At 37.3% G+C, this 13,691-nt stretch overlaps 2 protein-coding genes across 39 annotated transcripts in view; one reads left to right on the forward strand and one right to left on the reverse strand.

The window, feature by feature from the left end:
- Window positions 1–13,691, reverse strand: part of PMCA (plasma membrane calcium-transporting ATPase 3) — a 476,515-nt gene that overhangs the window by 296,297 nt on the left and 166,527 nt on the right. The window lies entirely within an intron of this gene.
- Window positions 4,902–13,691, forward strand: part of LOC136839854 (uncharacterized) — a 33,924-nt gene continuing 25,134 nt past the window's right edge. Inside the window, exon 1 of the mRNA XM_067106184.1 lies at window positions 4,902–5,011. Coding sequence (XP_066962285.1) covers window positions 4,902–5,011 — 110 coding nt within the window. The remainder of the gene's footprint in view (window positions 5,012–13,691) is intronic.

The following is a 13,691-nucleotide window of genomic DNA, read 5'->3' on the forward strand; positions in this document are numbered from 1 at the left end:
TACAGGACTCTCTCGTTTAGAAGTTAGGACCAAGGTTAAAATACTTTAACCTTTGCAGGTCGAGGGACACAAAGAAGGTCAGAAAAAAAAACCCTACACAGGCAGAAAGAATCTTACTCTCCCATGTTATGAAACTTATAACTTTACTTGAAAAAAAAAAAAACATTATACAAAAAAGTATTGACATAAAATGTGCAAGTTCACGGACAGGTTACCCAAGTCCGTAGTAAAAGGAAGATCCAGACTCATCCTACAACACGGGAGCCTCCAGGGACTTCTTCCCCTTTCCCACCGATCTGGTGAGGATTAACCGCACTCATCCTCCAAGGCTCAAGTAGCCTGGGAGCAACCATAACGAAAACAGAGAGAGAGAGAGAGAGAGAGAGAGAGAGAGAGAGAGAGAGAGAGAGAGAGAGAGGTCTTCTGAGTTATCAGGGTTTGAAACTGGTTTGGGGCAATATATTCCGGTAAATAAAATACTGCATCTTTTAATTCCACAGTCTTCTTGTGTTGACATGCCAGTTCATGCGAGTATACAACACGCACAGCTGAAACTCATTATATATCGTATCGTACTGGGAAGACGAAAATATTGACACATATATATATATATATATATATATATATATATATATATATATATATATATATATATATATATATATATATATATATATATATATATATATATATATATATATATATATATATATATATATATATATATATATATATATATATATATATATATATATATATATATATATATGTGTGTGTATATGTATAATCAAAGCTCGAGAGACAGAGTCGCTAGATATATTTTTCCTTATTTTCAACATTAACGCAAAAGCCACTATGCACAAAATTAACACCCGTTCCACTTATTTATAAATTTCTTTACTCCTCATGCTGGTGCGCCAAGTCTTGACGATAAAATTTAAGAAAAGCTGAGATAAGGCACACGGCATTCCCACAGAATAAATATGGCTTGAGATCTCGGCAGGTGACTGCTGTCTACAGTTTACCTTGCAGGGCATAATTTACGCAGTATTGAACGTTCATGGCGTGATCCAATTGCGCCAGGCTTCGCAGTTTTCCATCATTGTTGGTCTTTTCATACGTAGCTGTTCAACTTCTTTACACTTCTCACTTTCTGTGAGTTTCAGTTTTCACCTGGAACTCAAAAACAAATCTCTCGAACCAGACCTATTGGCGTTCTAAGAACTACAGTTCAGTGGATTGGCTGAAGTACTTTGCAATAAGAAATAAACATAAGATGTCAAGTTCAGATCTATTTTCGTCAAACATATATGCTCAAGATGACTAAGGACTTGATGTTCGTAAAGATGACTCCAAGCTTGTTATTCACAGAGCAATTTTTTTTTTTTTTTATAATACTAGTAATTCTTGGTGAAGAGGTAAACTTCGAGCTACGTCATTTGGTGAAGTCTATTTCGAGCTACACCGTTTGGTGAAGTATATTTCAGAGCTACGCCGTTTTGGTGAAGTATAGGGCGTCCATAAAGTCTTTTTACAATTTAAAAAAATATATTACAAAAGCCACCGATGAGATATCTTAATCAAATTTGTTCTATGTACTCAGCAGTTATCAAAGATTTTAATCACATTGCATTTGTGTATTTCAGGTACCCTGTTGATGAAAGAGGTACTATTAAATGAACCCCTAAAAATGGCCACCCCTCAAGAAAAGGCACATGTCTGTCATGGTTCATTGAAACAAAATCGGATGAGCAGACTCAGCGAAACTGCAGAACTAAGTATGGAAGAGATCCACCGTCATGTCCGTCAATTCGTGCATGGCACAAGAAATTCATGGAGACAGGGACAGCGTTGGATAAAGGGAGGAGTGAACGTCTGAGGAAAACATCGATCGTAGAAGACAAGCCTTTGATCGTTCTCCTACAAAGTCTATCCGTACTACTGCCAGACACTTACAGCTACCACATTCAGCAGTGCACAAAGTCCTACACAAGAACTTGCGATAGTACACTTACAAAGTGCAACTCATACAGGCACTCGAGCCAAATGATAAACCAAGACGAAAAGACTTGGCAGTTAACATGCTGGAAAGAAATTCTGATGATGAAACGTTCATCAACCGAGTTTGTTTTAGTGATGAGGCAACCTTTCATGCTTCAGGGAAACTGAACACATAATGTGAGAATCTGGGGATCAGAACATCCCCATGTGACTAGGGAACGTCACAGAGATAGTGGTGTGGGATTATGTGCAAACGAATCATTGGTTCATTTTTCTTGAACGAGACATCAATTACTGCGGATGTTTACCTTGACCTCTTGACTGAACATGCGGCACCACAACTAGATGACTTTCAACCAACCATTATTTTCCAGCAAGATGGTGTACCACCCCTACAATGGGGACTGCATGTTCGTGGGTTCCTACATCAAACATTTCCAGACCGGTGGATTGGAAGGGATGGCCCAATTCCCTGGCCACCTCGTTCACCAGATATCATTCCCTGGACTTCTTCTATGGGGTTATGTTAAAGATATCGTGTATCGAGCAAAGATACGGGACATCACTGATCTCAAGCAAAAGATTATTGATGCCACTGCCACCACTGATGAGGCTATGCTACAGCGAACATGGCAAGAAATCTAGCACCGTCTTGAGGTGCTTCATGCAACTAATGGTTCCCATATAGGTGTATTAAATAAAGCAAAAAAAACTTCATTATCTACTACTCATTTTGTAATAATTTTCACATACTTGTCTATTCACCTGCTTTTGTAATATACTTTTTAGATTGTAAAGAGATTTTATGGACACCCTGTACATTTCACACTACACCATTTGGTCAAGTATTTTTCGGACTACGTCGTCTGGTGAAGTATATATTTCGAACTACACCGTTCGGTGAAGTCAATATCAAGTTACACCGTTTGGTGAAGTATATTTCAGACTACGCCGTCTGGCCAAGTATATTTCGAGGTACACCGTTCGGTGAAGTATATTTCCAGCTACACCATTTAGTAAAATGCATTTCAAGCTACACCATTTGGTGAAGTCTGTTTCGAGCTACAGTGCTTGGTGCAATAAAAAAAAAAAAAAGAATTAACTCTTTGTCCTCGTCAGCGTGATCAAAGGCACAACGTTCGAGGAGGAAATTTTAGAACACCGATTTCTGTCATCGACGTTCAATAAGCCCCGAGCGGATGCTATTTGACATTTGTTAAAAATAGTCTAAATATTCCCGTGCACTTTATGCTGTACAGTACGCTCCATCCCGCACACTTTGCTATGAATACCGTCATGTTGTAACCTTGTAGCCTTTACAGCAGAATACCTGTATGACTGGCGACTTGAAGCACAGAATACCGGTATACCTGCACCCTTACAAGGCTGTATAATAAAGAACTACCTAGTTAAAAACAAAAGTAATGTTTCTTTTCCACTACATCATAACTGTGAAAGCGAAAGGCCTTGGCCTTCCATATAGATTTTTTGGGGCGGCATATCTCTGTAATGGTTTTGAATGACCTTTGACATTTATATGTTCTTCTGTCTGTTTCACCTTCTTCCAAAAGTAGACCTTATATTTTGTAAAAGGCGGCTTAGCAAGATGACGCCCATTTAGGTTTAGCCTATATGAAAACTAGTTAGTGAAATTAAGAGATTATACTTTCTTCTAAGCGTATGTGGTCTCGCATATCAGCCGAATTTCGTTGCCTTTATTTTCTTCTTACATTTGCGTGTATCATTCTTATTTAGTTACTTCTTCCTTGTCTTGTCCCATTCTCAAATTTGATAATGTGGTTAGATGACGACGTTACTGTTACCATCACCATAATAATTTATTGCTTTCGAACCAAAATATTTTTATTAGTAGTATTTTTTTTTTTTTTCTATCACCGTCATCCTACTAGACTGGGCGGTTTTTCACAGTGTGGGGTTCCGGGTTGCATCCTGCCTCCTTAAGAGTCCATCACTTTTCTCGATATGTGCGCTGTTGCTAACAGCACATTCTTCTGCATGAGTTCCGGAGCTACTTCGGCTTCTAGTTTTTCCAGGTTCCTTTTCAGGGATCTTGGGATCGTGCCTAGTGTTCCTACGATTATGGGTGCAATTTCCACTGGCATATCCCATATCCTTCGACCTTCGTATTTCGATTTTCAGGTCTTGATACTTATCAATTTTTTCTCGTTCTTTCTCATCTACTCTGGTGTCCCATGGTATTGCCACATCAATGAGTGGTACTTTCCTCTTGATTTTGTCAATCAGCGTCAAGTCTGGTCTATTGGCACGTATCACCCTATCTGTTCTGATACCATAGTCCCAGAGGATCTCTGCCTGATCGTTTTCTATCACTCCTTCAGGTTGATGTTCGTACCTCTTATTATTATTATTATTATTATTATTATTATTATTATTATTATTATTATTAAGCATACTTAAATGTGGGACAGTGATGTGAGAGTATGGCCCTGAGCTACAAAGCTCCTTATTCTACATTCTTATATAAGCTGAAACTGCTGATTTCTGAAAGCTGAAGTATCGGACAAAACAACTTTCCTATATCTATAATGACAAGCATGCACGCGTACACCTACACCAGGGAAATTCAGCTAGATGAAATTCAGTTAAATACACCCACCACACCTACACCCGGGAAATTCATCTAGATGCACCCTCCACACCTACACCCTGGAAATTCATCTAGATACACCCACCACACCTACACCCGGGAAATTCAGCTAGATACACCCACCACACCTCACCACCTCCACGGGAAATTCAGCTAGATACACCCTCCACACCTACACCCGGGAAATTCAGCTAGATGCACCCTCCACACCTACACCCTGGAAATTCATCTAGATACACCCACCACACCTACACCCGGGAAATTCAGCTAGATGCACCCTCCACACCTACACCCGGGAAATTCAGCTAGATGCACCCTCCACACCTACACCCTGGAAATTCAGCTAGATACACCCACCACACCTACACCCGGGAAATTCAGGTAGATGCACCTCCACACCTACACCTGGGAAATTCAGTTAGGCACCCTCCACACCTACACCCGGGAAATTCAGCTAGATACACCCACCACACCTACACCCGGGAAATTCAGCTAGATGCACCCTCCACACCTACACCCGGGAAATTCAGCTAGATGCACTGTCCACACCTACACCCGGGAAATTCAGCATGCACCCTCCACACCTACACGGGAAATTCAGCCAGATACACCCACCACACCCACACCCGGGAAATTCAGCTAGATGCACCCTCCACACCTACACCCGGGAAATTCAGCTAGATACACCCACCACACCTACACCCGGGAAATTCAGCTAGATGCACCCACCACACCTACACCCGGGAAATTCAGCTAGATGCACCCTCCACACCTACACCCGGGAAATTCAGCTAGATACACCCACCACACCTACACCCGGGGAAATTCAGCTAGATACACCCACCACACTTACACCCGGGAAATTCAGCTAGAGTCCACACCTACACCTGGGAAATTAAGCTAGATACACCCACCACACCTACACCCGGGAAATTCAGCTAGATACACCCACCACACATACACCCGGAAAATTCAGCTAGATACACACCCACCTAGATGCACCCTCCACACCTACACCCGGGAATTCAGCTAGATACACCCACCACACCTACACCCGGGAAATTCAGCTAGATACACCCACCACACATACACCCCGGAAAATTCAGCTAGATACACCCACCACACCTACACCTGGGAAATTCAGCTAGATACACCCACCACACCTACACCCGGGGAATTCAGCTAGATACACCCGGGAAATTCAGCAAGATACACCCACCAATTCCCGAATTCCCTTAAAAATCCGGAGTCGTCAACGAAGCCGAGTCGACCTCAAATTAAAATGACGAGGACCCGAAGCCGCGGCGCTATGACCTCAAAGGCCCTGGGACGAACTCCATCTGGCCGGACTATTCCGGTGCTTCCGGAAGTTCCGGAATGTTATTATCGAAATCAGTCGCCCCTTGACAGGAATCTTCGGATGCCGTGGGCACTAGGAGAGAGGATCTGGCTGAGGCTCTGCCAAATACTTTTCGACGACATTTATCATGGATCCGAGAGGTCAACTTCTGACTTTATCTTTTTATGAGAAAATAGCAACAGTAATATATATAGTGTGTTATATTACATATATATATATATATATATATATATATATATATATATATATATATATATATATATATATATATATATATATATATATATATATATATATATATATGTATGTATTCACTTATACACTATTGTGGATTTATCACTTCACAATCAAGGCAAAAGCATATTATTATTATTATTATTATTATTATTATTATTATTATTATTATTATTAACCTATTGAGGACATGCTCCATTTTGTATTTACGCTAAAGATCTGGCCATTGTGTGTGTGTGTGTGTGTGTGTGTGTGTGTGTGTGTGTGTGTGTGTGTGTGTGTGTGCGTGTGTGCTTATATCACCGTGGCGATGATGAACATGATAGTATGATGATGCAAAAAAAAAATACAATGATAATTACCGCAATAAAACAAAATGTTATTGGATCAATTACGTCTGCAAGACCCAAGGGTAAACTAAAAAAAAATAAATAAATAATTGCAATAATAGCGGGAACGAACGAGGACAATATCAACCGGGCATTTTCACTAACAATAAATGCTATGTCGCGGCCATTTGCATTTAGAGCGCTTTTAAATACCGGCCAGTCCATCTGTTAAGTTGGCCTTTTCCGAGAAACGTCAATAGGAGCAGCGACAGGGACGACCAAAAACAATAAATACAACTTTTTTTTTTTGCGGTTCCTTCTCCTCTGGGAGAGGCGCTTCATAAAACAAATGGGCCAATAGAACTAATAACTCAAGCTCAGTTGCACTGCACTGATATATATATATATATTTTTTTTTCCTGCCATTTCCTTCACTGGTGACGTTTTGCGCATAACATCAGTGGCGGAAAATGTGAGGGCTTCGTACGTCCGTATTTATCTGTTTGTTGTTTCATCTTCGTTGCTTTCTGTGAATTTCTCCTGCTTTCCCGTTTTATGTCGTTTATATCCTGAAGTGAGGCATTACGATCTGCAAGTTCACCGCTTGTAGGCCTGTTGCGGCATCATTATTATTATTATTATTATTATTATTATTATTATTATTATTATTATTATTATTATTATTTTATCACAGCCTGAAACGGATGTGATATAATAATAATAATAATAATAATAATAATAATAATAATAATAATAATAATAATAATAATAATAATAATAATAATAATAATGGAATCCCCAATTGTGTCACTGTAAATATATATTAAAAATAATAATAATAATAACAACAACAACAACAACAACAACATCAACAACAAAAACAACAACAATAATAATAATATAAATAATACTAATAATAATAATCATAATAATAATAATTATAATAATAATGAAATCCCCAATTGTGTCACTGTAAAATATTAAAAATAATAACAACAACAACAACAATAATAATAATAATAATAATAATAATAATAATAATAATAATAATGAAACCCTAATTGTGTCACTGTAAATATATATTAAAAATAATGAGTGTTATAATAATAATAATAATAATAATAATAATAATAATAATAATAATAATGAAATCCCCGACTGTGTCACTGTAAATATATATTAAAAATAATAATAATAATAATAATAATAATAATAATAATAATAATAATAATAATAATGAAATCCTCAATTGTGTCAGTGTAAATATATATTAAAAATAATATGAGCCTTCTAGAACCTGCTCGATCCTCCTTCTCAATCTCGTTTGAGAAGGAGAATCGAAAATTCTCGTTTCGTATATTTTTTAATACATATCTACACTGACACCACTGTGGATGTCTTCACCGTTTCAGCGACTCGTGCCATTGCGAGATTTTTATAAATAACAATAATTACAAATGTATATATAGTTGCATTTACCAACGCAAAGCTGCATACCACCCCACACACAAATGAAAAAAACAAATGGCGTATTACAGCCGGCACTTGCGTCAAGAGTGGGTAATGTTCCGCCGTTCTATAAATATTGATAAAATCTGTGACTCACTCTGGAGCTAGATTTTTATCATTTTTTTCAAAAAGCGGACTTGTTTACATTTTTAATTTTATCGGTTAATAACACAGAAGTCTATTTTTTCCTGTATATATTCAGTCTGCTCCACTCAAGGCCCTAATTTTGCTGCGGTAATGTGTACCGTTTTCTGAAACGTTTGACTAACAGAAAAATATGCTTAACAACGCTGACGTTTTTAATATTAGCCAAAAAAAAAAAAAGTACAAGTAACAGGGTGTGATTCTGTATCAAAAACATGCTACACAAAATACCGCTGTTCTGAATTAAAAAAAAAAAAAAAAAAAAAACGAAAATATGGCGACATTCAGAATCTAAAATAAAGAGGAATGGCCCTCAGTACAAGAGGCAGCACATTAAGGAATTACAATTTCTACATAGGCCCTTCACATTCCTTACACTCTTTTACACCACAATCTTCAGGTTTCATTACAACTTCGTAGTTTATTTACTATATTCTCCTCTTCCGTTGAAAGACCAAATTCTTCAAATTTTCTTCTAATTTCAAAGTGCATGGACAAAATTCTTCGGATTTCACTCAAATTCGCAAGTTCGAGGACCCTAATATCCATGTTCTGTAACAATTACTAAACTTGAAAAAAACCACGAATTGGAAAACAAATATGTTCAGAAGCACATACAGTTTCGGGGCGTTATGGACCCTCTTCAGTGTGGAGACATTAAATCCCAATGTGGAGACATTAAGTAGTTGGGTTTAAATATCTCCACACTGAAGAGGAGAATGACGCTCCGGAACTGTATGTGCTTCTGAATATATTTATTCTTCAATCACTGTTTTTTTTTTTTTGAGTTTCAAAGTCCGATTCTGACCTCTTATCATCAATTTCTAATCTTGAAGAACAAACTCGCTCAACATTTCAATACAAATGACACATTCTGAGACCAAAGTCTCTGGGTTTCAAGAGAATTTTTTCAGAGACCGAAAACAAACTTCTTTAAAAATGTCAACAAGACCTTAAAATTTCTCTTGCCAAATTCTCTGAGTTTCATCAAAACACGTGAAATCCTGCAGGTTCCACCACACTGGTCTGACAACACTCCAAGTTTAAATTAAAGGTCAAATTCGCCATGTTCCACTACTACTGCGAAGTTCGAACACCCTGTTTCTTTTTACAATTCATAAATTTGTAAATCAACCTTTTTGGTCTCATTGCAACCTTCAAGTCGGAAAGGCTAATTCTTTTGATTTCGTCATAATTTAGATGTTTGAAAAGAACGCTCTAGGTTTCATCATAGTTTTAGACGTTCCATAAAACTGCTCAAGGTTTCATCACAGTTTTAGACCCTTGAAAAAATGCTGTAGTTTCATCACAGTTTTTTTTAGGTTGTAATACAACTCCGAAGTTTTAAGACCAAATTTATATCTAGCTTTCATGACAATTTTGAAGTCTGAAAACTAATTTCCCTAAGCTCAAGCACAATTTGAAGACTGGAGTATATTCTCCTGTTAGACAAGCATTGCTTCGAGAAAAATATAAATTACCGCAATAAACCTAGTGCCTCAATTCCAGCATACTGAATATTTACAGGAAAAAATAGACTCCAACGTGTTATGACCCTAAAACAATAAAAATTTAAATAGGTCCGTTACTTGAAAAAATGACAGTTCCAGTTCCAGCGTCAGTTACAGATTTTATCAATATTTATTGAACGGCGGAAAATTACCCACTCATGGCTCAAGTGAGGGCTGTAATACGCCATTTGTTTTTCATTTCTGTATCTGCAGTGTGTGTGTGTGTGTGTGTGTGTGTGTGTGTGTGTGTGTGTGTGTGTGTGTGTGTGTGTGTGTGTGTGTGTGCAAATGCAGCTACTTATCCATTCATTATTATTATTATATTTATACAACTCTCAAGACCGCATGAAGACTAGGAATTCTCAAAGTTTCATCACTCTTAAGCTTGAAAGCCACATTCACTAGGGTTCATCCCATTTCTGAAGTTCGGAGATCAAATAAAATATATAAAAACCAATTCCCTGACAGGACAAGAAACCCGTTTACATTTGTCTTCTTAAGAATTCTTCATGTACCCTCAAATGTATGAATACTCCATATTAAATTGTGACATACTTTTGTCCAATTCTTTGTCACTCCTTTTAATGTAACTTTCGAGCTTACGTTCTCTCCTTTACAGTACGCGACTGGAATTATTTCACACAATGTCAACGCTTTACTTTTCATGAAGATTCAGTTTTTCTTCGCACAAACATATTTCGGGACATGAACATAAGCCTCATAAAACTTTTCCCAAACTACTCAACTTGAAATGTCTATAAATAACAAGTAAAACATTCGCCGAAGTTTCTTCGGCGCATTCGAGTTTTCTGTACAGCCTATAATGCTGTATGAAACTCTTAGCCGCGGACCATGAAAATTCAGCCACGGCCCATGAAACTCTTAGCAGCTGTACATGAAACTCAGCCACGGTCCGGTGGTGGCCTGTGTTGTTGGTAAGATTATGGTTAATTTTAACCTTAAATACAATAAAAACAACTGAGGCTAGAGGGCTGCAATTTGGTATTTGATGATTGGAGGGTGAATGATCAACATACCAAATTGCAGCCCTCTAGCCTCAGTGGTTTATAAGATCTGAGGGCGGACAGAAAAAGTGCGGACGGACAGACAAAGCCATCTCAACAGTTTTCTTCTACAGAAAAGTAAGAAGCCGAATCTGTCTAAAAATATACAGAACTTTTCGTCTACCAAAGCGGGGGAAACTTCTTCAAGAACGGCTGAAGAGGCCTACTGGTTAGGATGACGAGGCCCTTGAATACTATTAGATAAACTTCACGAGACAAGATTGTGGACTTTCACAAATTTTCCCGCAACGAAACTTCGCTCCCAGAAATACTTCTGAGAAGCAGCTCAACGAACGAGATGAGTCCTGGCGTACAATCTGTTTTACATAGTATAACCCGCATTTGCAAACCTATAGCACTGTTTTCGAACATTTCACGAACTAATGTCGATTTAATTTGAATGCTACTTTCAATACAGTTAACACTAGACTTATACTTCCACAAAAGAAATTTTTTTTTTAAACCTAGACATTATAAGTAAATTTCAACAAAATCAACAATACACATATACTGTACATCCAAAAAAAAAAAATTTTTTTAAACCCAGACATACGTAAATTTCAACAAAATCAACACTACACTTCTGCTTCCACAAAAGAAATTTTGTTTCAAATTAGACATTATATGCAAATTTCAACAAAATTATCACCATATTTAAACTCCCACAAATGAAAATTTGTTTAACCCTTGACATTTCTATGTAATACAAACATTTTACACTTAGTATTTTAAAAAAAAAGTCACCCACTACTTGACGACTACAGGAAAACACAGCAGTAACTAATCACGATACAGAGCCAGTGATTTTTCGTTGCCCTGAGGGAGTCACGAACCCGCGACACCTGAGTGGCATACCACGACACTAACCACTATAATAGCTGAGCAGCTAAATAATAATAATAATAATAATAATAATAATAATAATAATAATAATAATAATAATAATAATAATAATAGGAATGTAACATGCAAAATCTATTCAAATGAACAACTTCCCTTTTAGCACCAAATAAAAGAAACTATTAAACGACTTTAAATGCAGCCAGCCCCACTCAGTGAATAATAGAGAGAGAGAGAGAGAGAGAGAGAGAGAGAGAGAGAGAGAGAGAGAGAGAGAGAGAGAGAGAGAGAGAGAGAGAGAAACCGGTCAAAATATGCGAAGAGGAAGGAAGCTTCACCACGAACAATATGACGAATATAAAACAAAGAGCGAAATAAAAACACGACGACAAACTCACCTAAAAAGCGCAGTCAAGTGAAGACATCCATTTGAATGTAATGCGACCATATATGCTACTACTAAGTGAAATGTCCTTTTGCCGTTGTTGCTTCACATTTAATTATTTTCTGTTTATGAAAAATATTTATTTATAATTACTGTTCGAATTTCTGAAGGAATTTTTTCCCCGAAAGCAACAGTATTTTAATTTCTCTCTCTCTCTCTCTCTCTCTCTCTCTCTCTCTCTCTCTCTCTCTCTCTCTCTCTGCTTACTTATATTTCACAGTACAGTCTCCAAAATATTTAAAATACATTAAAAATAACCCGAAATATTTACAGTAAACAACATCTAACAAACCCTAGGAAATATCACCAAAATATCTAAAACCCACCATAAAATATCTTAAAACACCCTAGGAATCATCATTAAAAATATCTAAAACCCACTACAAAATATCTTGAACGCTATAGGAAGTATCACCAATAATATCTAAACCCCACTACAAAATATCTTAAACGCCACAGGAAATATCACCAAAAATATCTAAAACTCACTAGAAAATACCTAAAACTCACTAGAAAATATCTACAACACCCTGGGAAATATCACCACTAATATCTAAAACCCACTAGAAAATATCTAAAACGCCCTACGAAATATCACCAGAAATATCTAAAGCCCACGCGGAAATATCTAAAACAACCTAGGAAATATCTCAAAAAAATATCTAAAACGCACTAGACAATATCTAAAACACCCTAGGAAATATCACCGATAATATCTAAAACCCACTAGAAAATATCTAAAACACCCTAGGAAATATCACCACTAATATCTAAAACCCAATAGAAAATATTTAAAATACCCAAGGAAATATCAACACTAATATCTAAAACCCAATAGAAAATATCTAAAACACTCCAGGTAATATCACCAGCAATTTCTAAAACCTAATAGGAAATATCACCAATAAAACTAAAATCCTCTACAAAACATCTAAAACACACAAAAAAAAAAAAACTGAAACGCTGCCAAACAAATCTACAAACACTCAGAAACATCAACGCATGAGACGCGTCGGATCCCAAGGAAATTCGCTTGGGGTGCTCCAATAAAGATCGGGAACTTAACAGCCCTTCCCCGTCATTTTCCACAGTCATTTGCTCTCAAAGGGTCATTAGCGACCCGTAAAACATAGATCATTAACATTCCTTCGTTCCTCAGTGTTTCAATTGCTGTACACGATTTCCCTCATGGATTTGAGAGAGAGAGAGAGAGAGAGAGAGAGAGAGAGAGAGAGAGAGAGAGAGAGAGAGAGAGAGAGAATTTATGCAGATGCTCCTCCATAACTCATCTTGCTACAGGAGCTTTGATTTTTATGGACTAATACTAAGGGATATTGCAATAGGTGTTAATAATCATATAAGAAATTAGATGTGGAATGCATTCTTTCACACACATACAGAGAGAGAGAGAGAGAGAGAGAGAGAGAGAGAGAGAGAGAGAGAGAGAGAGAGAGAGAGAGAGAGAGAGAGAGACTGATTGATTTATGAATGTTTGGTCTATTAGCCTGGCATTAGACCAGTTAGGTTATGAGAGAGAGAGAGAGAGAGAGAGAGAGAGAGAGAGAGAGAGAGAGAGAGAGAGAGAGAGAGAGAGAGAGAGAGTGTTGATACCCACGTAAATTATA

The sequence above is a fragment of the Macrobrachium rosenbergii genome, chromosome 6 (genome assembly GCF_040412425.1).
Source record: "Macrobrachium rosenbergii isolate ZJJX-2024 chromosome 6, ASM4041242v1, whole genome shotgun sequence".
Lineage (NCBI taxonomy): Eukaryota > Metazoa > Arthropoda > Malacostraca > Decapoda > Palaemonidae > Macrobrachium > Macrobrachium rosenbergii.